At 50.3% G+C, this 26,192-nt stretch overlaps 1 protein-coding gene across 1 annotated transcript in view; it reads left to right on the forward strand.

Annotated features, from left to right (window-relative positions):
• PDIA5 (protein disulfide isomerase family A member 5) overlaps nucleotides 1-26,192 on the forward strand; it is a 95,023-nt gene that overhangs the window by 14,898 nt on the left and 53,933 nt on the right. The window contains exons 2-6 of the mRNA XM_038583040.1: nucleotides 5,255-5,381; nucleotides 8,317-8,404; nucleotides 18,450-18,533; nucleotides 18,801-18,846; nucleotides 22,903-22,995. Of these exons, the coding sequence (XP_038438968.1) occupies nucleotides 5,255-5,381; nucleotides 8,317-8,404; nucleotides 18,450-18,533; nucleotides 18,801-18,846; nucleotides 22,903-22,995 (438 nt within the window). The remainder of the gene's footprint in view (nucleotides 1-5,254; nucleotides 5,382-8,316; nucleotides 8,405-18,449; nucleotides 18,534-18,800; nucleotides 18,847-22,902; nucleotides 22,996-26,192) is intronic.

The raw sequence follows: 26,192 nt of genomic DNA on the forward strand, positions 1-26,192 counted from the left end.
CCACGCAGATGGGTGATTATTTCAGGGTTTATTATGGTGAATGTGTGTACGTGCACACTCCTTCCTGCCTGGACGTGCTGCTTTGCCTGATTGCAGCCAGGACCCTGGAGAGGAAGAGGTGGTGCCTGTTTCACTGTTGTTCTTGCTCTATCTGTGATTTGTCTCACTAATAGTGCTAATAAAGATAATTATGATTATTATGTACTTCTGTATGCCAAGCATTATGTTAGGTTCTCTGTGTACTTTATCCCCTCGTTTAATCCTCAGCCAGCCCCACAAGGGAGGTATCCGTATTATCCTCCCAACTTTGTAAGTGGGGAGCTGGCACCCCGAGGGGGCTGCTAGCACCTCAGGTCATGTTGCTATATGTGATGGCGCCTGGGTTTGACCCCAGATCTGCTTGGCTCCAGAAACAATGCTCTTTCTGTGGTGTCTGAGGGGTGGGAATCCCTCAAAGGGGGAAGATGAGAGTGGGCTTCTAGGCTGGGCCTGATTTGGGGCAGGAGAGCCCTCAGGGCATCTGGAAGATGAGAAGACCTGTTGCCTCCAGCAGGCCGTGGTGGAGGCAGGGTGAGGGCTTCTGGGCTCTGGGGAGGGGCTGCGTGCTCTGAGTGGGGATGGGGCGGAGGGTGGAGGCACCCGCTACTCTGCTGGAGGGGCCTGGTGGTCGGATGGGGTTTGCGCTGGGACAGGGTTGCAGGTTGCGTTGGGGGCCTGGATTCCCCTGCAGCAGCAACAGGGGCAGCTGTCCTTCCCAGCAGGGTTTTGCTCTGCACTGGGTGTGTGGGGGGTAGTTTCATGGGCCTCAGCCCAGCCCCTGGGGGCAGCTCAGCCCTGATGTAAACACTGTTAAAGCTGAGGGTTGGTGAACAGAAAGAAAGTAATCATTGGGAAAGGCCAGAAGGAGTTTGCCAGTGGTGGACTAAGGGGATTTTTTTCCCCTCTTCTCTACCACCCAAGCTTGTGACTTAGGATGTAAAGAGCCTGCCACACCCAAGGACAGTTCCATGGCTGGCTGGGCAGGTGACTGGCTTCTGAAGCACTTTCTCAATGCTGCCCTCTCCCCCCTGAGGGCTTGACGAAGCAGAGAGTTTGTGCATCATTAACATTGTTATTGTTGTTATCAGGGTTTGTGGGTTGTGACTTATGAAGTCTGCAGGAAGGTGCTTGGCAAGGCGATCCGAGGCTCCCTGCAGCTGCATCTTAGGAAAGGAAGGAGCGTGCACACTGCAAAGGTTAAGATAGAAGTGGAGGAGAAGGAGGAATGTTAAGTGGCTGGAGGAGAGGCTTAGGGGAGGGAGGACAGGGCCGTCCTCCAGGGCTGCCCTGTGGTTGTGAGCTAAGGTGATGGTCTGTCCCCCAGCCAGGCAGTAGTGGTGGGGTAAGGATTGGGGGGTAAGGGGAGAGACACCTCCATAAGGGGTTCTAAACCAGGCTGGCCGTGGCAGTGCCCAGTTTAAACCCTAGGATCATATTGGGTGATAGTGTTCAAGCAGTTAGTTCAGTGCCTTTCTCACTGGGAGCTTAAGTTCTCTGCTACGTGAGGGTAAACGTTGGGTCAGAGGCTCTGGTGGCTGGCTGGAAAGCGGTTTGTTTACTGTGAAGGTGGCTGTTGGTTAGATGATTGGAGGGATTTACTGGGTTTTACAGAAAGGAAGCTGTGGGTATGTCATAAGACTTGACTCTTGAGGTTTCTGCTGTAGACGCTTTGCCGTCCCTGTGGGCCAGCAGCATTCCACTGTCCTGCCCGGGCAGGTAGGGACTGTGCCTGTCCTCTATCCTATCTCCTTTCCTTCTCCCCAGTTCCAGAAGTGTAGGTGCCTGCCAGTCTCAGGAGGGCTGGTCTACAGGTCAAAGTACCAAGGCACTGGGCAAGGGCAGTTGTTTTTCCTGACTGACCATATTATCTGAGGATTAAAAACAGAGAGGAAAAAATAAAACAGGACCAAATCAGAGAGGGAGACAAACCATAAGAGACTCTTATTAATCATAGGAAACAAACTGAGGGTCACTGGAGGTGAGGGGGTGGGGGGTTTGGGTAACTGGGCGATGGACAGTAAGGAGGGCATGTGATGTAATGAGCACTGGCTATTATATAAGACTGATGAGTCACTGACCTCTACCACTGAAACCAATAATACATTATCTGTGAATTAATTGAATTTAAATAAAGTTAAAAAAAAAACAGAATGGCATGAGTGTGTTTTTCCAACAGGTTCTTTTCTTTTTTTCCTTTAATCATGTGCATTCAGCTATGGACTTTTTAGTCTGAAGTCCATTAGCTCCCGGGGAGCAGTAGAATAACATGTACTAATATAATGGAATGAACTTTTTGGTGAGCTCTCCAGGTGGGTTGCATAAGGGCAGTGGATCCTCAGGGATTGTACCCAGCTCTGGCAGGGCAGAATGAAGAAGTAATTCCTCAATTCCTCCTCCTGGATAGTTTTACCCTGGGGAGAAGGAACCTCTGAATTCCAATGGCAGATTATATTTAGAAACACTAGAAGAGGGCCACGTTTCTGTCTTCCACTCTGCTGAGATGGAAAATCGCATTATATATTACGGTAACTGATATCTATTGCAGTGCTTTATGATTTATAAAGCGTGTTCGATAAGTCCCCCCATTTTCATCCTCACAGCAGTACCACTAGGGAGGTATCATTATTTCCATGTCAGATGCAAGGTACTAAGCCGTGGAAGGTTGAGTGATGTTGGCTGGGCATCTGAACGGTAGAGCTAAGATGCAGCTCCAGACTTCTAGCTGCCAAGAGGCAATGGACTGAGATGGCATCAGGTCAAATAAAGAGACTAGGATTCGGGTTCTGGCCCTGTTATTTAATTAGCTGTGTAACTTTGGTCAGATTATTTAACTGATTACTACACTCAAGCATATCAAATAATCCACAGTTACCTCCTTTTATTGACCACATTCATCCATAGCTCTTTACCCATGCTGCATTATGGGCTGGTTGCTCTATAGACTACAGGATATTTGTCCTGGACTCCTCTTTACCATTAATATGGTAATTCTCCTTGCCTCTCTCTGTGGGATCCTTTGTTTCCTTATGTTCCATTGACTTTCTCATTTTTTACTGGTCTTGATAGAGCATAACTTCCAGTATTTTTCTGAGAAAGGGTCTATTGGTGGTAAGCTCTTAAGCCTAAGTAAATCTGTACTCACAGTGGACAGATAGTTTGACTGGATATAGAATTCCAGTTGGAGATCATGTTGCATGAGAGTCCTGAGGGCAACGCTTCATTGTCCTCTGCTGTGCCAATGAGCAGTCTTAGGCCAGTTTTGACACCTGGTCTTTTTGTATGTGGTGGGTTTTTTTTTTTTTTTTTTCTCTGAAATTTTCAGAATCTCCTCTTTGTCAGCAGTGTACTTTGGTGAGAGTCTTTTTTTTAGTCATCATGCAGGACCCTCTCAACTGGAGATTTATATTCTTCAATTCTGGGGTATTTTCTTGAAGTATATTTTTGATTATCTCTTCTCCTCTGTTTACTTCTTTTTCTGGTTACTTTAATTTGGTTCTTGCGCTTAATGGATCCATCTTTTTTATTTTTCTTCTATTTTTTATTTCTTGCTTTTATGTTTTATTTTTTAGGAGTTTTATTTTTTTTTTTATTTTTTATTTTTTAGGAGTTTTAAAAAATTCTTTCAACCTATTGAAATTTTTTATTTCTGTGACGGTTTTACTTCCCAAAAGTTTTTCCTGATTCTCTTTGACAATTCTTTTTTCATTGCGTTGTATTCTTGTTTTATGGATGCAACATTTCATTTCTCTGAGAATAATAATTATAGTTTAGCTGTTTTCTGTTCTTTTTCTTTTCTTCTAAGTATCATCTTTCTTTTAGATTGTTTTCATCACTGCTTTTATGTTGAGGGCTTTCCTTAAATATCTGGTAAACTTGGGTTATCTGTATTGAATAGCAAGACACTGGCACATGCATTGGAGACTCTCTGAGTGTGAGGAGGAGATAGAGGGCATTTGTTTACTGAGAGGGCTTCACTGTGGACATTTCAGGGGGAACTCAGTTGTTTCATTGGAAGATCTCAAAATCACCATCCTTAGGTTGTTTTTCTTGTGCTTCTCAGAGAAAAATTCTCTAATCTCCTGCTTAGGGGGATAAGGCTGGCAGCATTCTGGAAAAGGGAAGGGAGATGTTGGGGGGATGGGGGCTGATGGAGATGGGTAATCTCAAGGTTCAGTTTGTAGACTTTCCCTTAATCCCCTTGTTTTTTTTTTTTTTTTTTCTCAGGGCCATACTTCCGCTGCCTGTCTGGTGTATCCCAGCAGAGCTTTTCTTAATCACCCTCTCCATATAGTAGTTCTGTGTTTACTGCCAGCTAGGCTGGCCAGCAATGTGGGCTGGGTAAGGGCATCTGCTGTGTGACTGTTTCTTTTTTTTTTTTTTTAATTTTTTTATTTATGATAGTCATACAGAGAGAGAGAGAGAGGGGCAGAGACATAGGCAGAGGGAGAAGCAGGCTCCATGCACCGGGAGCCTGACGTGGGATTCGATCCCGGGTCTCCAGGATCGCGCCCTGGGCCAAAGGCAGGCGCCAAACCGCTGCGCCACCCAGGGCTCCCTGTGTGACTGTTTCTTATTCAGACTTTTAACACATCTCCCCTAGACTGCTTCCAGCCCACCCCTCTTTGTGCCTGCAGAGGTGCTTGGGCCTTCCAGTGTCCGATGTTGTTCTCAAGATTCTCTGGGAAGAATTACTTGTGTCATTCTTCTTGTTGACTGACCTCCTGAGATCATCAGTTGAGTGGGAAAAGCCGAAAACCTTTTCACCCTAAATATGAGAAGTGATCTTACTTCTCTGTGGGTTTGTGCTTCAGTGTGTCTAGGTGGGATGGAGTTTTCACATTGCTCTGGTATATGGTGTTGGGGTCAGTGTGGAGTACAGATATTGACTTCCCAGAGTGTTCTGGATTGAGTGGGTGGCAGGTATGTCCATGCAGCATCCTTGTGTAGTATGCAGCCCATACAGCTTTATAAAAGTGCCTGAAGAGGAGTGGTGAGTTGGAGACTGGGAATGGGCTAGGCAGTGTCCAGGAGGAGAGTTGTTGGTGATTTGGAGAGGGGATAAGGTAGAAAGGTTGATACAGTGTCCCAAGAAGAGTTGGTGTGCCTCATACCTCTGAAGTAAAGTGTGTTCTAGGCAGTATGTCTGTAGGCACCCATTCTTCCTAGGGCCTGGCAGGAAGCTGGGGCTCACGGTCCTTGGCTTCTTGATCCCCAGGTGGTCCTGCCAGTGTGGCTGTCCTCCACAAAGGTCTCCTCACTCATCGAGAGAATTTCTGACCCCAAGGACTTGAAAAAACTTCTCAGGACCCGGAATAACGTGCTGGTGCTTTACTCCAAATCTGGTGAGTCCCCATCCTGGCCTTGAGGGGTCATCCCTCGGGGATGGGATGGTTTGGGTTCGGGGCACAGGTGGGAGGCAGAGACCTGAGGACCAGAAACCACTCAGGGAGGGCCTGAAGATCATCAGGCTTGTCAGCTTTCCCCAGAAGATGAGGCAGAGGCACCAGGAGGGTGTTCGCTCTGTCTGTTTTGGATCCCTGAGAGGCTGTTTCAGTTCCCTATAATCATTGTCTCTTAGGATGAGCCTCTGGGGCCCTTACTACCTCATGAGGGAGAGGGTGTGTGTGAAGGGGGATGGAGGATGGTGGTCACTGGGGTTGGATGTTGTGGTTTCCTGGCCAGGTATGGGCCGGCCAGCATGGGGCATGCATCGCCAGAGTTGTTGATGAACTGACTGGGTTGGCCTGTCGCCAGCTGAATTGGTCCCAGGCTTGGGAGCATGCACCCAGGCTGGCAGCCCTGGCCCTGCCTGGTCCCCGTCTGTCTCCCTTTGGGGTCAGAACGTGGGAGTGAGTTTGCAGTGGGCTCCAGGAACAGACAGAGCAGTTTGAGCGTGGGTAGGAGCAGTGGCTGGCCTCTGCTGACCTTGAGGCTGGCAGGGGCATAGTGGATGGAGAGTGGTTTGCTCAGCTCTTGGCTGCGACTTTGAACATCTGACTGTTGATGTTGTTCCAGCAGAGCTAAGTGTTTTCACTGCTCCTAAGGATGCCAAGTTTTCTGTGCCCTGGAGAAGCAACAGCCAGTGGCTGGGCCAGTTCCGGGCACAGTTCTCCCTGGCAGCTCATCCTCGACACTCATTGGCACTGGGGGCTGATGGATGTTTTGGACGTGTGTCTTCCCTGAAGCCTGCATCCTCTGAGCGCCCTGGCACTTGCTACTTCTTGCCCTTTTGAGGGCTTGGCACATACTTCCTGAGGTGGTTGTTGGGAGGCTAGCATGTTTCTAGCATTTCTCTGCTGTCAGGAATAGGGGGAAATTGAGGCAAGGGAAAAGCAGAGTTGCTCCTAAGGCCTGGGGTGCAGGGCCCTGAATAAGCATGGCTACCCCCTTTGGTTCCTCGGGGAGCTGGGTGGATGCCAGTGCAGAAACACCCTCAGTTCCTTCTCTGGGAAGGTCCCATCCGAGAAGCTCATCATCCTACAGACTCTGCAGGGAATTCCTGGGACATGCTCCCGTTTGGAGCGTTTGGTGTGGGAGGCACCACAGGTTGTCAGATAGCGTCCAGTTTACCAGTGGGGAAACTGAGGCAGAGGGCAACTAGCTGACTCGTCTGAGATGTAGCAGCCCGTAGATGATAGAGCTGGTCCTCTGTGCTGGCCCTACCTTGTTTCCTCTGCTGGAGGGTAGGAAGAAATGTATTAATCCTGCAGTGACGGGAGGGCTCTCAGATCAGGAAATGATTATGGTAGTTGTGGGGCAGGACGCAGGGCCTGGATCACTCATACTTTCTCCGCTGCCCCTCACCCAGCCACTGGCTGGTTTGTTGGCAGTGGGGCTTCTGGGGCTTCTGGAGCTTCCTGGGCTCCTCTCTGCCTTGGACTGCTGGGTGGCCGGACCTTCCTGCCTCCTTGCCCCGGCCTGCAGCCAGACACGTGACCCTCAGTGGGCTTTTGGAGCAGTGTGGTGACTAGATTTTCTCCCACTCCCATCCTCCCAAGCAGGGCCTCCCTTTCCCCTAGGAGGGGGTACTTCATGCAGCTCTACTTCAGCCTCCCTCCCTGCCCCGCCGAGCCAGGTCTGAGCCCGGATGAGCGCTGGAGCGATGGCTTCTCGCACCTCTGCTGTGCTCCCTCCTCCAGCTGTGCTGGTGGGGGTTCCTGGGAGCGCCCCCTTTGACTGGCTCCGTGCAGGTCTCTAGAAAGATGCTTTTTGTTCACTTCCATGAAAGGCTCAGCATGCTGTGTATTCACAAACAGCTGCCATTATCCACACTAGAAAAGGAGATCTGTGGAGGCAAATAATTCAGACATCATTTCAGCTCGGCTTTGGAATGTACCTTATGGTTTTTGATGGGGGAGGCAGCCAACCTGCTCTCCCCACCAGGGTCTGCATGGTCGGCCCTTCAGGTGAGCGCACAGGTATGATGGGATAAGGTACCACACTGGCCACAGCCGCTCTGCAGCAGCACCCTCGCAAGCTGGCAGTGTTGAGATCCTGGCCACGAGGCTCCATCCCCAAGGATCTGTCCTCCTCCTGTAGCTTCCAGGGTTTTGCCCAAATGCCTGGACCAATGAAAAACTTCCTTTTTGTGTGTTCACTCCACCCAGCCCCAAGGCATAGTGCGTGTTTTTGCTGCTGACCCTCCAGGTACTGGGCTGGCCCTTCTGTCGCTTCTGGGGAAATGGGCTGTGAAATGTGACTGGGTACGCTTGACATTGGTCCACCTGAGACTAGTGTCACATATAAACCTCATTTAACCACCAGGTTGTACTGAGCCCCGGTGGAGATGAGGAGGTGATGCACAGGTAAAGGGAAGGATCTGGTCCCTCCTCTTGCTCCCAGGTTGGGCTCCAGGACAGAGGAGTGTGGAATTGGCAAACTTGTTCCCTACATTATAGAATTATAATCGTTTGGTTATAGAACTCTCCCAATTTGTCCCAGTAATGGGACAGAGTAAAGTAATGAGTCAGAGATTCTACTGAGAGTTGAGGATCTGGCTGAGAGATTCTCAGAAGAGCAGGGTGTGAGGTGTGTCGTAAAGGAGGGGTGAGTTGGGCGCTCCGTGTCTGTGAGGAGGGGTCCGGAGGCTGGCAGGAACAGGGGGTTTCTGAAGAGTTCTCACGGACTGTTGATCCCAGGGTTGGTATTTTAACTGGTGCTCGGGACCTCCCTTCTGGGACGGTGTCTCCATCCTTCCTTGCCCCTAAGGGAGGATGGCAGGGGTGGCCCTGGTATGCTTGGGCACAGATGTTTATTTTTTTATTTTTTTTTTTACAGAGGCCGCAGCTGAAAGTCATCTCAGGTTATTATCCACTGTGGCCCAGGCAGTGAAAGGACAAGGCACCATCTGCTGGGTAGACTGTGGGTATGTCCTGGGGCCATGGGGCGTGGTGGCTGGGGGGCAGGGCGTCCTTGGGGGATTTGGAGGGTGGGGTAGGGAGGACGGGGTGTGACCGAGAGATTGCTATGAGAAAGCCTCTCTCACCTTCCTGCCGGATCACCCGTGGACTGGAGAGGGGGCGGTGCTGGCTCTCCCACCTGTTCCTTCCAGCCCCACCCTCTTCCCTTTTTCCACATTGCTTTTACTTGTTACTCTGTTGTCATGTGTCACTTGATTTTTTTCTTCCCAGAGGGCCTTGTTTTATAGAGGGGGCCTTGATGCCCAGAGAGGCAAGGTTATTTTCAGGGTCACCCCGTGGGCTTGTGTGGGAGGGGTCCGCCGCAAGAACCATGGGCTTTACACCCAGCCCGGGTCATGAATAGAGGTCACCAGTGCCCACAGCACAAACCTGGTGCAATCAGCTAGTCGGAGGGGCTGCTGCCTGCCTGCCGAGGTGGCTCCACTGGATCAGTGCTGGACAGGTGGCTTTGCCCTCCCAGCGCTCTCCTCTGACCTGTGTCCCCCTGCCCGCCCTGCCTGTCCCATCCCCGTGCCAGCACAGTCTGCTCCTTCTCCTCCTCTTTCTCCTCCCTCCTCCCGGAGAATTTCTCGTCAGCGTTAAGGTGTTAGGATCAAACAGCAGCCCAGGGAAGGTGTCCGTAGGAAGGGGCGGGGGCTCCTTCTCCGTGTGGGGAAGGGGGCTCTTGATGGAATTCCTCTGATTCTTCTGAGTGTGGGAGTTGGAGTCCAGGGTGTGCTCAGCTTCCCTTTCCGTTCAGTCATTAGGAATGATTTCCACGTCTCTCTGTGATTAGTGCACCGTGTGTGCGCGTGCACATACCCACACCGCCTTGTTATATAATTAGCTCCCAGTTTGGTATCGGTTGGCCCAAGTACAGAAGGCACGTAGATAGTGAATGAGTGTAGGAAAAGTAGCAACTGAGAGCAGGTTTGACCCTTGTATGTTTGAGCACCTACTGGATACAAGGCGCTGTGGACTTGGTGGATATCAGCATTTACATCCGCTTCTGACTGAGGCCTGGAAGTGTCTCCAGGGTCACTGTGTCCAGCTCCAGTTCTCACCTGGACTTAGGGTTTATCAGGGATATGGGCCTGGGAAAAGGAGGGGGGAAAGAAAATACCGCATTCTTGTTAGTACAGGGAAGAGGTGGTTTCTGCGGGGGAAAAGTTCTTTTCCTGGATGGCCTATAAAGGGCTTCTTAACCTTTCCTGAAGCTCTTCTTGCCTGAGCCACAGCCCGGCCACCAGCCTGTGGGTTAACTGAGCTTTAGGGGCCCCCTCCAGTGCCGCCTTCCTCCCCTTCAGTCTGAATTCTAAATGGCCGTTTTGTGAGTGAACTTCTGGGATGCACGGATTTAGAAGTTGATGCCCTCAAAGTTGTCCTGCCCATGATTGGAGAGAATCGAAGGGAGAGTGATATTTTGACAAAGCGCTGAATGAGACCAGGAGAAGTCTCAGCTGAGTGGTGTTTGCTGTAGGGGTGTGTGTGTGTGTGCTCGTGTGCACCCCTCTCTCTGGCCTCGCACCTCCTAGTTTATTTAAACACCAGTTTAGTGGAGGAGATTTCTCACCAGACCCTTGGTGAGGTCCTGGCCAGTGGTCAGTTCTAGTTCACAGCTGGTCTAAAAGTGTCCTTGTTTCCTAGGTTTGTCTTCAGTCTCCCACATTTTACCAGCAGTGCACTGTGTGATGGGCAAAGTGACAGAGCCTTCTAGAGGGGCCAGGGCACTTCGGAAGCTCCATATCTGGAGATGCCACTACTCCTGCCTGTCTGATAGAGCCTCATCACAGGAAGTTCTTAGGTGTGCAGGTGGCAGAAATGGGAAGAAGAGCTTCGGTGTGGTTGCTGCCTTCACCTGCAACATTCCTTTTTTTTTTTTTTAATTTTTATTTATTTATGATAGTCACAGAGAGAGAGAGAGAGAGGCAGAGACACAGGCAGAGGGAGAAGGCTCCATGCACCGGGAGCCCGACGTGGGATTCGATCCCGGGTCTCCAGGATCGTGCCCTGGGCCAAAGGCAGGCGCCAAACCGCTGCGCCACCCAGGGATCCCCACCTGCAACATTCCTACGTGCTTAGTATCCTCAGGAGCTCAGTGTGCAAGGAGGAAGCCGACTCCAAACCCAGTGATTACAGTCCACGTGAGAAGTGCAGTCAATGGAGGCTACGGGTGTGAGGGCTGTCACTTTTTTCTGCCTGGAAAGGTTGAGAAAAGCATCACAGTGAAAGTAGAGTTATAATTTGGGGCAAAGACCTTTGAGTACCTGGTCTTTGAAGTGCTCTGGCTTTCCCTGCAGGCAGCCCCCTGTGGTGTGGGCCCTGCGCACAGCACAGCCCTGGGTCCCCTCCTGATGGGTATGGATGGAGGCAGCAGTGCTGCTCTGCTCTCAGCAGGGGCAGGGCTGAATGGGCCGCAGTTAGAACATTAGAATTCAGGGCTTGCTTGGAGACGTGATGTCTGGAGTCCATGAAAGTGCCAACGGGAGAAATAATCCTGAAAATCTAGGGGGGCACCGTGGAGCTTAAAGAGTTAACCTGAAGACAAAAGGATAGACCGTTCCATGTAGTCACCCCTCAGTTCATCCCTCTAAGAGGAAGTATAAACCAAAATGTTACCTGGCTTTTAGAATAGTTTAGATAAGGGCGGCCCCGGGTGGCTCAGCGGTTTAGCGCCGCCTTCAGCCCAGGGCCTGATCCTGGAGTCCCCGGATCGAGTCCTGAGTCAGGCTCCCTGCATGGAGCCTGCTTCTCCCTCTGCCTGTCTGTCTCTCTGTCTCTCTCTCTCTGTCTCTAATAAATAAATAAAATCTTAAAAAAAAAAGAATTGTTAAGTAAATGGATCATGGAGCTCTAATGGATTGTGTCGGGAGCAGGAGTATCTGTGTCCAGGTTTGAAGTCAGAGGCAGGGTGCAGTGAGATCTTCCCAGAGCAGCCCAAGGGACTGAACTCAGGGCTCCTGTCCCGCAGGGCGTGGGCTGCTTCTGCCCTCCTGCTCAGCCACTCCTGCTCCTGGACTTCTGAACGTGCCCTGTGAACCATTAGGGGAACCCGCCGCATTACCCTGGGCCCCAGCGGTGACAGCTCTCACTCCATCCTTAATGTGTTCAGTCTGTGTTTATGCGTCTGAACGAGATGCCCTGGGGATGGGCGGAAGCGCTCTTGGGAACACGTTCTCTTGCCGTCTGCAGTGGAGTGAGGAGGTGGGATGGAGCCAGCGTCTGCTGTGCAATAGCAGGCGCTCAGCCTCCCCTCGCATGGGCCCTCCTGAGGTTCCCCATCTCTCAGCCTTTCCAGCTGAGCCTCCTGCCTTGCCAGCAGGGTGTTGGAGGCTAGGATGAGGATGCCAGGGCTTGGGAGGGGGTGACCAGGAGGTCTCGAGGGAAGAGCCCACTCTGCTTTTCTCCCTTAAAGGACAGGTGAAGGGAACAGGGGGCATTCCGGGGCAAGGAGACAGTGCACTGGTGTAAAGTGTCTTTGAAGATACGCAGAATAATGGCAGAGGCCTGGATTGAAGGGTCAGCTCTGCTTCTTACTAGCCCGGTGTCCTTGGACGTTCCCTCATCTGTAGATGGGACAATAGTACACATTCTGCTGCCTTTCCAGGTCTGTGGTGAGGAGCCAGTAAGTGCAAGTTCTTTCTAAACATGGCTTAAACATGAGACCCCATTTTTACTGTTACTTTTCATCTGGGCAGGATCGTTCAGGGCGTTCCCAGAAGCAGCCGAGGGGGAGAAATGGTGCGTGCCTTCTTCAGTGGCTCTTTCTTGGATGAGGATCCCTTGGTTGTTGAGAGGATGCCCCTGAAGAAAGTTCTGAGCATGAGAGTCAGCCCCCATGCGCAGGGTGTTTTGTTCTGACCCTTGAGGAGTTTGAGATGCAGTGGGACCTGGAGAACTGTCAGTCATGGGGCCTGGCTTTGAGTCTAGACTGACGGCTGGTAGCTGTGGGACCTATGGCAAGTCACTGCCCCTCTCTGGGCCTCAGTTTAAACTTGCGTGCACCGTGGAGTTGAATCTTCCAGTTTGCTCTCCATCTCTGAATAGCCTGGTTCAGAAAACCCTGGAAGCTGCCAGGTTTGGTGTGTAGTGTGTATCCGTGTAAGTATGTGGCAGTCTTTGGGGGCGGGGGTGTCTTTCTCTGTGTCACCCCCCCCTCCCCGTTCTGAGTGTCTTCCTTATGTCTCTCCTGTCCTTCCTCTGAGCTGCTGTCCTCTCTCCTGCTTTGTTCCCTCCCCTCTTCCCTAATAGTGTCTGCTGCCTCTTACCCATCTCTGGGTCCCTGCCTCTCCCAGTTTTTTTTTTGGTCTTTCCCCTCTCTTCTGTATCCGAGTATTTCTTTTCCTCTTTTCCTTGATTTTCTGGCTCTTCCCTCCGTCCCCGTGCGCATGTGACTGCAGACACACGCACCCCCCTGTGTGGGTTTTCTCCCAGGGCCCAGGCCCTGTAGCTTGTTGCTGTGAGGTGTCTGTAGGGTGTCTGGCTTCTGTCCACAGATTTGTCAGCTCTCCCTTCCCCTCACTCCACCTCCTGGCTCAGACTTCAGCAGCCACGCTCGAGTTGGCTGGTGGTGGTTGTCCGGCTGTGAAGTGCGCTGTGTGCGAGGGAGTTGGTATTCCCCTCGTGCCCTGCAGCCTGGCATCGGGCTCGGCCTTGGCGCGGAGCGCTGCTGTCGGGGCAGCGGAGCTGGAGCCAGCAGGCAGGAGCTGTGCCTGGTATGCTAATTCCCGAGGCTGATTCTCACTGGGCCGAGACTGCTTGCTTTTCCTGAGGGTTTAAGGTCATCACCGAGCCACATTTTCCTTTTTCCCAGCCGTCTTCTTCCCATCTGCTTAGTACCCCCGGAGCAGTGCTGGCTTCCCAGATCTAAGACTTGAGGCCTTCCAGGGCGGACATAACATATTTTGAAGTCTTCTGTTTTCTCCTAAAAATTATTTGAATGTAGCATTTGCTTCTTCTTGAAGGTAGCATGTTTAACATTACTTACCAGGGGACAAAGCAGATTTCCAGGAGAAGTGCCACGTTTACGCTGTGGCTTCACATGCCTCCCGGACACGTTGTCCTGTGCTCGATGGGGGGCCATCTCCCTGCTGAGGAGCCCAGCCTGAGAACCACTGGGCTGTGGGGGGCATGAGGGCGAGGAGAGGACACGCCCCACTCTCTTATTCCCGTCCCTTTTATTAACTGTGCTGCGTTCCTTCATTCTATGTCTTCTGGAGGTAGGTTCCATACAGACCAGCCAAGCCCAGGAGGATCCCTGTTGTCCCAAGTGTCTCATCCGAGGGTGCTGTGTGACCACTAAGGTTGGTCCAGCTTTAAGGCCCTGCTGTTCCAGGCTGTTCTCTGTCTCCTGCCTCATGCCCTCCAGCTGTGTTCTTTAAGGTTGTCCTGGGTATGTGGCACCTAGCGGTCACTCTGACAGCATTTCCTACTCACTCTCTCCTAGTCCTCTCCCATTTCTTCACGTCTCAGGAGTGAGGCCCTTCCTACATTTCCTGACCTGTCCACCCTCAGGGGCCACGGGTCCATGTGCTCAGAATCCCACCATGTTAGACCTGGAAGATGGGAGAAAGAGATTTTTTTTTTTAAGATTTTATTTATTTATTCATGAGAGAGAGAGAGAGAGAGAGAGAGGCAGGCAGAGACACAAGCAGAGAGAGAAGCAGGCTCCATGCAGGGAGCCTGACGTGGGACTCGATTCCGGGTCTCCAGGATCATGCCCTGGGCTGAAGGCGACGCTAAACCACTGAGCCACCCAGGCTGCCTGAGAAAGAGATTTTACTACTGCTTTGATGGGGCAATGGTACCCAGAAAGTCCAGGTTAGCCAGGGGCATGTCGTGGCCAGAAGTCTGCTCTGCCTTGTGCCCTGCTGTGTGTGGCTGCCCACCAGTTGAGCGAGGACCCTGTTTGGGGGCTGGAGGGTGATGCCTGAGGTTCAGTTCTTTCTGAGTCTCCATCCTAGGTCCTGTGGTCTGGCTCCTGATTGGCCTGTTACACGATATAGGCAGCCTGCTTTATGTTTTCGTAGTACTGAACGCTGTAGGGGAATTGGAAGTGCCGTTCACCTCATGTGGACAGCTCCTGCATTTTGCACCTCGGGAAACCAAGGGCCTCACCAGAGGTCACAGGCTGGCTGATGGCAGAGCCAGATCTAGAAGCCACCAGTCCCTCTGGCTGGCAGCTGGCCCTTCCTTTAGGGAGTGTCTGGTCCCATATGCTGTGACTTGGGAAAGGCAGGGTTCCCCTCCCTGAGCCTCTAGCACCTTGCTTTCACCCGTGGATCTAATTCCCAGGAGTGGGAGTGGCCAGCCTCTTGGATGACCATGACTGTACACAAAGATCTCGAAAGCACAGCCCCATGCACCTGCAGCAGCCATGCCGTGCTCGTACAAATACATGTGTGTGAGTCTTTGTCTCCCTGGGCTGGGGGTGGGGAGGGAAGTGTGTATAGGCCTCTGGAATCTTCCCTCAACATTCTGTGTAGAGAAGGGCCCAGGTGGGTGGGGCAGGATAGGATGTAGCAGGTCAGGGTGAGTAAACAGGCCGATGGAGGCAGGGTTCCAGCCTCCCTAGCAGACAGTCCAGCTGGTTCTTGCTGGACAGTCAGGGGACTGGCAGCAAGGGCCTTTGCATGGCAGTCCACTCTCTGGGATCCATGGTGGTTTCCTCCCTCCTTCTGCCTTCCAACAAAGCCTCTCATTTCCCTGATCGCTGCCTTTGTCTCCCTGCCTTTTTCCCCCAGAGCCTCACTCCCTGGCTGTGGAAGGGAGGTAGAGAGGGAAGTAGCCAATAAATCAATTAATCGTGCTTAATCTACCAACCCAGATTCTTTTAAGGTCCTGAGCTTGGGTAGTTTCACTTCCCTTCTTGAACTCTAAAACTTTTATTGTCTGTACCGAACAATTAGCACCTGCGTGTGTGCACATGCACAAGCATACGCGCACATACTCAGAGAAACAGGAGGAAGGGGAGCCAGTCAGAGAAAGTACTATTAGGAATTGTCACCTGGCAGGACTCCTGGTGTTCAGGAGACAGAGCCCAGAAAGCCAGAGGTGTAGAGCCTTAAGACATCATCGTTGACTCACTCACTCGCTCAGGCTACGTAGAGAGCACCTGCTATGTGCCAGCTGCCTCTAACCCTGCAGAACCAGCTCTGAACCAAACAAAGCCCTCACCTTCCCGGAGCAGACATTTCTGATGGGGGTGACAGTGGACACGGTCAGATGTGGAGACACACTGCTGCGGACAGAAAGACAGCGGGAGAAGGGAGTGCGAGCCTGTGGGAGGTCTGGGCCAGCGGTGCTTAGATGGGCCAGAAAGCCACCTCCTCACAGACCTATCCAGGATTATAGGCATTGACGTCTGTGTATTTGTGTGTGTGTCTGGAGCAGGAGAGAAGAGGGAATCCTTGGAAAATGTCCTAACCCCAAGAGGGAAGTGGGTTGTGCTGAGTCTGCAACAAGGAATCCTGTGGCAGAGACAGCTGTGACTCACTTAACTGGAGTGGGGGCTACAGGCTGAGCCAGACCTGCAGCTGGAGGTCCATGCTGAGGAACAGGCGGGAGAACCTCTGTGCCCTCCCAGCTCCATTCAGCTGAGGCGCTTGCTTTGGAGTCTTAGCCCCAGGCCTGTCCTGAGCTCACCAGGGACCTACAGCTGTAGCAGTGAGACTTTTCCTTGTAGCAGGTTCTGGCAGATGAAGGCAGGGATTGGAGTTGGAATGATTCTGAACCCGGTCCCTCCTCCCTCTGCTTCGTAAAAGTCACAGGAAGAGGCTGGCAGCCAGGTGGGATGGAAGAGAGCCAGCATGGGGTGGCGCTTCTCCCCTCGGTTGGCTGCCTTGCAAAGTCTGAGCGGCCCGCTCGGGTGTGGCAGTGTGAGCAGGCTGGTTGGGTGCCCCTTCTGGGTGCTAGGATGAGGCTGAAGGAGGCCTGGGATGCTCAAGATCGATTCCTGCCCCAGCCACTATTTCTTGTTGCAGCTGGATGAACAGCAGGTGCTCACCCAGAAACAGTTGAGCGCAGCAGAACAAAGCTGGACAAGGCAAGCGCCAAGTGAGCAGTTGTAAACATCCCGAGTGGAGTCCTCTCTCCTGGGGAATTAGCTCAGGCAGGGAAAGGGCACCTTAGATGCAGTCATTTGCAAACATACCTACTGCCTGTCAGCCTGGCTTCACCGCAGAGCCTCTGCGGGCAGGGCAAATAATAGCTCTTGTCAGTGGAGGCGGGTATGGCTTCCCCGCTGGGCTTTAGGGTATGAGTTTCCAGCAATTGGATTCCGTGGGCTGCCCTTCCCGGGGCTTTCTGATGTGTCCTCCTGGCCCATCTGGATCTCCTCCCCATCCCCGCTGATCCCTTCTCTCTAGATTCCCTTTCTCTAAGTGCCCTCGCCATCTTGGGGGAGCAAACATTTCCTTGTTATTAGCCTGTCCTTTTGGAATTCATCATGCATTTCTTTTGAGTCCCTGCTGTTTGCCAGGCTCTGGGGCCAGAAGCTGCAGTGGCTGCAGTGGTGGCTACTCCAAGTAGGACTAAACAGGGAGGGAAAAGCCTGGGCCTGGGTTGGGGTGGGGCAGGAGGGTGGGCCCCTCTCTGACCCACACATATCTCTACAGTAAGACAGGCTTCTTGAATTTGCAAAGTGCATTGTTACACTTAAAATGCTGTTCCACGACTTTCCTGGTCCATTGATGAGTGTTGCTTTTAGAATTGAGCTGAATGGTTTAAGTTGTCTGTACTGGGGCTGGTGAAGCCGATGGCTGTAGAAGGTGGTGAAGCCAATGGCTGTAGAAGGTGGCAAGGTATGTGAACAGGTGGGAGATGAAGGGACTTCCTTAAGTGGCTGTCATACCTGGCAGGAAAAGTTTCTCATGTGGTTTAGTCAGAGGGGACCAGTGGAGACCAGTGGCTGAGATACCCTCACCAAGCCCATGCTCAGTGATATGGAGAGAGGGCCCTGCACGGGCAGGGTAGCTGGCTGCCCCTGGCTGGCCATTGGGCAGACTTGGCCGAGTACGGTGAGGTTATGAGGAAAGCCATGAGACAGATGAGGTCACTGAGGGGCTGATGGAGGCCACAGGGGAAGCCAAAGCTTGTTGAGGTTGAGGCGAGGAGCAAGAGCCAGAGCCAGGACAGTGGCAAGCAGCAGGATCGCTGGGAGGGCTCCGCGAAACGTGGTTGCTCAGGTACCCGCAGAGTCGTGATTCAGTAGGTTTGAGAATGGGGCTGAGAATTTGCATTTCTAACTTGGGTGGTGCTGATGCTGCTGGTCCGGGGACCATGTTTTGAGATCCATTGATCTAACAGGAAGGAAACCAAGTTAGATGAGATTAGGCACGAGCACTCTGTAAACAGTCGATGGCACCAGACAGACATTTCTTATTAGGAGAATTGCAAGAGTGTACATATTGCAGACGCGGCACTTCACTGAAGCTTTCTCCTTTCTCCCTTTGGCTTTTGTCAATACCTGGTCAGATTTCGTATCCCCGTCAGCATTGTAGAATGTTTTCTTCTTATCCTGGTCAGACGGGATATAGCAGGTGGCCTATGGCACACATTTGAGCTTTAAAAAACCCAAACTTGCTTGGGCCTTAGGCAGAGTCTGAAGTAATGATCAGGGAAGGGCCAGGTTAATCAGTATTTTTTTTAAACACCCCCAGGTGATTCTGATGAGCTGCGAGGATGGGGAGCCACAGATCTGTACTGTAGTTTGTTTTTCTTCTTAGAATGGGCTGTCTACCCACTAGGCTTCTGGAGACTTGCTATGTCCAGAGCTGTCCCTGTTGCCCCTCGCGTGTAGTGATACATCCTTGTCTACGTGTCTCTTGACCCGTGTCCTTTTGGCTACTCCCCTTCCTCCGGGTCTCTGAATGCCCGTCTATAGTCAGGGCCTTACCACTATTGAGAATTCCAAGATACCAGGCTTTCATTGGGCACCAGCAGGTTTTACTCTGTCAACACCTTCCTGAGGACCTCAGGTAACAACCAGTTCCCGACATTCGTGTCTTTCAGTGATGCCGAGAGTAGAAAATTGTGCAAGAAGATGAAAGTTGACCTGAGCCCAAAGGACAAAAAGGTTGAATTATTCCATTACCAGTGAGTACACGTGGGCATTTCCAATTTTCAAGTAAGTGCTGAAAGCTTTCATTGGTATTCCTGTGAAGGGTGGTTTTTAGTTAGGTTAATTTTATTTCGGAATGATTTTTTTTTTCCCTGTGTTTACAGTTTCCTTTTTTTTTTTTTTTCTTTTAAATCCTGAACTGTGTTCAATAGCTGAATGTTATTGAGATGCTGCAGGAAACCAAAGGTATGTATCTTCACAACCATTCTTAAAGTTAACACCTTTTTCTCCTCATTTGACAGGGATGGTGCATTTCATACTGAATATAACCGAGCTGTGACATTTAAGGTAAATTTACCTCCCTCATTCTCAGCAGAGGTAGAGTCTGAACAGGATGCCAAAAGCCTGGCAGGTTCTCTCTGAGAGAAGGAAGGGCAGATTGTGCAGATAGCTCTTCCAAATGACCTGAGGGATTCTTATCTCCAGAGCACGTGTCAGCAGAATAGCTGGAAAAGTTTGTAACTGCTAACACAATGAGGATGACCGGCCTTGTAGATAAGTGGGTGAATCGATCAGCAGTCATCCGGCGAGGCACCTGACGTTGGGTCTCTCCCCTTCCAGAGGCCTGGGTCTCCCTCTGCTCTGGCCTGAAGCCCCCCTCAACTCTGAGGTAGCGTCTATACTGGCTGTCCGAGGCGGCGGGGTGGGGGTGGGGGTTGCTGTGCCCAGGTTAGCCCAGAGTGGGACACAGGCAGGTTGGCACCTGTCAGCTGATGCAGCTTGTTTCAGGTGACACGCCGATGTCCCCGAGCTACAGATCCAATTTAGAAGTAGATGGAGAAAAGCATCAACGAAGAAGGTGTGGGGGACCTGTGACCTGCAAGTGCTGTTACCACAAAGCAGCGGCCCCACCCCGCATCCTTCTCTGGCCCTTGGAATCCCCCCTTTGGCATACCCACTCGGCCTGTCAGACCAGGCTTCTCCTGTGTCTGGTCAAGGCGGCGTTCCCCTGCCCCAGCTGGGGGCCGCGTGTTTCTTCTGTTCCCAGCATAGGCGGAACCTACTTTTTCATACTCTCCTGCTCTGCCGCAGGCTGGGTTGGACCCCACGCTCCTCTGTCTCCCCGGCTCCATTCTTTCCTGTCTGTCCATCTGTCTGCACAGCCGTCAGCGCCCCGCTTCTCTGCCCTTCTTCCTCAGCTCCCTGGTCGTTTCCTGTTTATCCACCAGCACTCGTTCTTTTTTTAAGTCGCTACAGCTTTTACCTTATACAGACTCAGCCTGATTACTCATCCTAACACCCACTTAGACACTTAGAGAAAATTCTGCCGACTAGAGCTGCTTAAGCCTCTTATTCTGTGTTAAGACGTCAGCTGAGTCCTTCCTGGGAGGGCCTGAGTGCTCCCCAGGAACAAGGTGTGGCTGGGCAGGGTGGGGGAAGTGCTGCGTGGTGATGGAAGGTGGGATTGGGGCCTTTTTGCTTGGTTTTGGAGCTTGTGCTCAGTGTACATTTAGTGGCTCCCTCTGAATAGTCTGTCCTGGAATCGTGGAGCAAGAAATAGCGGTTGCTCAGAACTGTAGGAGCTGGGAAGGAGCAGGGAGCCCGGGTAGGCTGAGCTTGCCTATGTGGGGAAGGCCGGGTCCTGGCCTCTGTCTACCCCCTTACAAAGACCAGGTGTGTGGCATCTGCTCACTCTGCATCCTTCCTGTGGTTTCCACGTCAACAGGCTAGAGAGGAGGGGTAAGGGTTGGACAGGCTCACAGTCTTTAGTGGAAAGAGAACATCCTTAGGCCCAGGGTCCCCAAAGCCCACAGGGCCATTAGGGACTGGGGTAGAGTCCCTGGAGTTCTCCAGAGCAAGAGTAAGTGGCATAGTGTTTCCCATGACTGCCTGGTGGCTTCTGCTCTTCATTCAGCCAAGACAAAGCCATTTTTGGTCACAGGTTGGTTTTCTACTCAGAGATCCTCCTGGGCCTTGATGTCCAGAGAGACAGAGGAGTCCCTTGTAGGACTGGGCGCGTGGTCGCAGACTCATGCTCTGGCTGTTGTTGCTGTCATGCTGGAAGATTTGACAGGGACCCGGTCACAGTCACTGCACTGTGGCCCCTAAAGAAGCCAGAGGCCAGACAAATGAGAGTAAAGAGGGTGAACTTCCTGTGTAAGTGCCCTTTTGCTGGTCAGCAGTCTGTGCAGCAAAATCCTTATTACATGTAAGTGGTGAGGACCAGAGGTGCCTGGAAACCAAAATTCAGATGACCCTCTGATGACTGTCTCCAAGGCCGTGTAGCTGTGAGTGTGGCTTCCCAAGCCACCAAGATGTCCCAAGAACCAAGATGTGAGTGTGGGGCCATTTCCCTGGGATTCCGAGCACCCAGAACAGGATGACTGAGGGAGGGAGTGAGGCATTCCAGATGCTGCTCCCTGGAGACTTTTCCATCTAAGATCTTATTGGTCAGGCTAATTTGTAGAGAACCTGTGGATGGGACTATTCAACTTCAGTTAAACGTGAATAATCTCCACCTGAAAAGCAAGTATGATTATTTCAGTTATTACATTAGAAGAGGTGTCTTTTTTCCCTGATGCTGAGGAGGGGCTGGTGGTGGGGGAATGGGAGACGGTGCTCAGCCTTTAACTCAGCTCGTGCTGGTATGTGGACGGGAGCCCCCTGAGAACAGTAGTTCCTAACCTATTTCGGGTTCCTAATCCCACTGAGAATTTACTGAAAGGCATGGATCTTCTCCCTAGAAACAATCTGTTTGCATAAAGTAAGTGTAAAATGTTGTCATGTGAGTAAATGTAAATGCTAAGTAAAGTAACCTATAAAGTACGGCTTTCGTACGAGTCTGGGGTCTCACAGACTCCTGAAGGCTGCTGTGGGCCCTGCATTGAGAACCCCTGCACCAGGTGTTTCTGAAACAGGTGGACACCTGGAAGCATCTTTTTCACATGGCCTAGGCGGGCAGGTGCCTCTGCAGCTGTGGTGAGCATAGGTTTCAGGAGGCCCTGACAGCTCCGTTTTGGCTTATATTGTTGCAGTGAAGCTTTGACAGGGACAGAGGAGAGGCACGTCTGCCTTTGCTATGGTGGAAATGGCCCTTTTTCTCTTGCCAGGAGGCATTTCCTGGCTCCATTTGGACAAACAGGGACCATTACATGAATGAAATTCTACAAAATCTTACCTGTCTCCCATTCTTCCATGGCAGCATTTTCCAAACAGAAGTTTCCAGAACTTAATAGGCCTCACTGAGGTCCTGTGTGTGTGTGACCAGGGGATGGGCTGAGTGGACAGCCTTGCTGAGAGGGTGTTTCCTTGTCTCACCTCAGCCTACCTCCCTCCCATCACACTCTGTCATCTGCTCATTGGAGCTTGATTAAGTGGACAAGAGGTCACAGAATCTTGTATCAAATTGGGGGACACTGAGGGGCTCTGTGTGTTGACATGGAGGTCAAGGTTGGAGGGATGGAGGTTGACTGGTTTCTGGTACTCTTTCCTGGCTCTCACAAACTAGGAGCACTGTTTCCCAGAGTGGTTATCTGAGGGAAGGGAATGCCATTTCTGTCCTAGACCAGTGAAGTGTGGCAGGGGCCGAGGGCAGTGAAGGGACATGGGCCCCGTTTCCCGCCCCACATGCATCTTCCCCAGAGGGAGTGAGATTTATGTCGGCTGTCCACATGACAAAGGCTAGTTAAGCCCTTTAACCTGAAGGTCTTTATCAGATCTTCATCCTGAGCCTCTAGAAGGAGAGTCTTCAGGGAGAGAAGTACAACAACCGGGCAGCCACAGAGATGAGCACCCTGCCCGGGGGCTCTCCGGCCTGAGCCCCACAGAACATGCAGGATTTGACACGCTACCAAACCAGTTTACATCACAAAATACCGAGCAGGCGACAAGTAGGTGTGCTTACCTGCTTGTGCGATTGGCAGGTTTGGTGCATGAAGGTGGAGCCCTTGGACAGGACTGGAGGCCTTTATTCAAATTGATCAGAGAGCTTCCTGGAGATGAGACCTAGTCGAAGCAATTCACTGAATAAGCCGGTGAATTGTCTCAAATCTCTTTTCTGTCCATGAAGAAGCAGAGGTGTGGATCAGCTGACCAGAGTAAGGTGTCATGTGGCTGAAAATTTTGGTGGCGGTGGTGGGGGTGCATTTTTAGGGCCCTCGCCAGTGATGGCAGCACCCCCCTACCATTTAGGTTCCTGGTTTCCCCACTTTCCTCTTTGCCTGGCTAAAATGAGTTTTCCTGGGGTGTCTGGGGGGCTCAGTCGGTTAAGCGTCTGCCTTCGGCTCAGGTCGTGATCCTGGGATCCTGGGGTCTACCCTGCTTGTGCTCTCTGTCAAATAACTAAATAAAATCTTTAAAAAATATATATAAACCGAGTTTTCCTTTCTCTGTTTCTTTCCTCAGTCCATAGTGGCCTTTCTGAAGGATCCAAAAGGGCCCCCACTGTGGGAGGAAGATCCTGGAGCCAAAGATGTTGTCCACATTGACAGTGAAAAGGTAATTTGTTCCCCATAAATTCTGGTAGACCCTGGAAGCCTCCCCCAACCTGGTTCTCCCTAGGAGAGATGCCCAAGGAAATGAGAAATGGGAGTTTTTGGGGATGAGTTGTGCTTTCTTCCAAGGGAGCTGGGCTGCCAGGCCCCTCATATTTGTTCTTCCCGGCTCCATGAAGGAACCCACAGGAGATCACAGGCTGGCTGCCTGAGAGCTTCCTCCATTCTTCACTGTCTTATTTAACGTATTTTAACGTGTTTAGATTTTCCTCAGGAATAGCCATTTAAATGTCCTTTCCTTTTTATGTAACCCAGTCATTGCTGGGATTGGCTGCGTGTGTGTTTGTGTTTTTAAAAGTGGGTTTTGTTTTTTTGTTTTGTTTTCTTTAAGAATAATCTCAGAGGTTGGGTGGGATTTCTGGAGACTTGGGTCAGGTCTCTATAATTCTAAGTAATGTAAATTTGAACAAGTCATTTATCCTCTTAAGCTTTCATTTCTGGATTTAGCTAGGATGCGGGGGGGTGCGGGGTCAGGGTCGAATGGTAGTTCTGATTTATAGTCTCCATACAACCCTGATCCACCTTCTTTCTAAGCCTACTCCCCCTACCTCAGTGTGCATCTTTTTCATGTATGTGTACCTTGCCTGGCTGTGCCTTCATATAGGATGGGCAAGACCTTCTTTGTTATTTACCCAGTGGTCTGTGAGGCGAGCAGTGCTGTTTGTAAAAGGAAGGAGACTGTCCTTTTTTTTTTCCTAAGTGAAATACTGTTGACATACAGTAGCATGTATATTAGTTTCAGATATATAACTGTGATTCCACAATTCTATGTATCATGCAGTGCTCACCATGGTAAGTGTGGTTACTCTCTGTCGCCATACAAAGTTGTCGCGGTATTACTGACTATATTGCCTATGCTGTACTTTTCATCCCTGTGACTTACCTATTTTATAACTGGAAGTTTATACCTCTTAATCCCCTTCACCTATTACATGTATCTCCCCACCCTCCTTCCCTCTGGCAACCACCAGTTCTCTAAATTCATCAGTCTGTCTCTGGTTGGTTGGTTTTGTACATTTGTTTTGGTTTTTTTTAGACATATATGTGGAATCAGATGATATTTGTCTTTCTCTATCTTGACTTATTTCACTTAGCATTATACCCTCTAGATCCATCCACGTTGCTGCAAGTGGTAAGATCTTTTTTTTATGGCTGAATAATACTCCATTATTATTCAGCCATAAAAAAAGATTGTTGTATGGAGACTATATATATATATATATATATGCACACACATGTCACATTTTTATCCATTTAACTATTGATAGATGCTTGAGTTGCTTCCATATCTTGGCTATTGTAAATAATGCTGCAATAAACGTAGGGATGCATATATTTTTTCTTTTTTCTTTTTAAATAATTTTATTATTTTTTTAAAGATTTTATTCATTCATGAGAGACACAGAGAGAAAGAGAGAGAGAGAGAGAGGCAGAGACACAGGCAGAGGGAGAAGCAGGCTCCATGCAGGGAGCCCGACGTGGGACTCGATCCTGGGACTCCAGGATTATGCCCCAGGCCGAAGGCAGGCGCTAAACCCGCTGAGCCACTCAGGGATCCCATATACTTTTTCAAGTTAGTGTTTTCATATTCTTTGGGTAAATACCCAGCAGTGGAATTACTGGATCATATGGAATTTCTATTTTTAATCTTTGGATGAATGTCCGTACTGTTTCCATAGTGGCTGCACCAATTTATATTCCCACCAACAGTTCACAAGTGTTCCTTTTTATCTACATCCTCGCCAATGCTTGTCATTTGTTTTTGTGATACTAGCTGGAGAACGTTTGTTCTTATCTTGATAACATAAAATGTACTTTTTATCTTCCTCTACCTTTCTTCCCTTTTCACTTAAAATTATTGACCCTTGATGCTTGTTAGCCCCAAAGAAAAGGATGTCATTTATACTTCCTGGGGAGGGATCATGTGTGATCATTGTGGCCTAACCCAGTAGGTCTGTGGCGATTTGAATTAAGGGGCTGGGCATCAACATTTCTCTGGACTAGAAAGTGCCAGTATCATCAGGAGGTGAAAAGCAGGGGGGCAGCCCGGGTGGCTCGGTGGTTTAGCGCTGCCTTCGGCCCAGGGTGTGATTCTGGAGACCTGGGATCGAGTCCCACATCGGGCTCCCTTCATGGAGCCTGCTTCTCCCTCTGCCTGTGTCTCTGCCTCTCTCTATCTCTGTGTCTCTCATGAATAAATAAATGAAATCTTAAAAAAGAAAAGAAAAGAAAAGAAAAGCAGGGGTGCCTGGGTGGCTCAGTTGATTAAACATATGATCCTTGATCTCAAGGGTCTTGAGATCAAGTCTTGATCCGAGGGCTGTGAGTTCAAGCCCCACATTGAGTTCAAGCCCAGCTGGAGCCTACTTAAAAAATTTTTTTAAAAAGGATGTTGGGGACAAAGGAAGAGGGGCAAATGTCAGGAGGTAGTGGCATCTGTGCTTATGAATAAACAAGCAGCCTAGACTCACTTTTGCTCCTCACTAGATTCTGTGATAATGCACATTTCTGAACTTTTGGGAAAGTGATTGCCTGCCGCCTCCCTCCCCTAAGATTTACTTCTTAAACTCCAAAGATCCTTCTTCTATAACTAGAAATATTAAAAAGAAGGAAAATTGTTTTCACATCTGTAGGCAGTACTCTTGTTACATGTGGTGCTGCTCTCTCTCCTGTAGAAGTCTAAGGTATACCTGCTTTTCTCCTGATAGAATCCCCACATAAAATACCTAAAAGTTCCAAATTCAAGTTGGAATTGCCGATTTGTACTTGTAAGCTTAGAACTCCACACTGTTTGAAGGCAATTAAGCATCTTTGAATGTAATGTAATATTTGTTACTACCCAGGGTATGAAACCAAATTGCTACAGGCTCAGAAAAACCTTTTCTTTTCAGATCTTTACCAGATTTTTATCTCCAGGGATTTCAGCAGATCATTTTCAGAGCATTTGCATTTTCTCCCCGTAGTCAGGGTCAAAGCTATTAGTCAGTAATTCTGTCTTACAGTGAGTAGAATTATGTAATTCTAGTTATGTAAACAAGAGTGAACCTTTTCAGAATTTATTATGAAATGTTTTGAATGCCTGCAAAATATTTGTAATACTTTATCTAACTGAAAAATTATAAGTAATACATATGCATTGTT

The sequence above is a fragment of the Canis lupus genome, chromosome 33 (assembly GCF_011100685.1).
Source record: "Canis lupus familiaris isolate Mischka breed German Shepherd chromosome 33, alternate assembly UU_Cfam_GSD_1.0, whole genome shotgun sequence".
Lineage (NCBI taxonomy): Eukaryota > Metazoa > Chordata > Mammalia > Carnivora > Canidae > Canis > Canis lupus.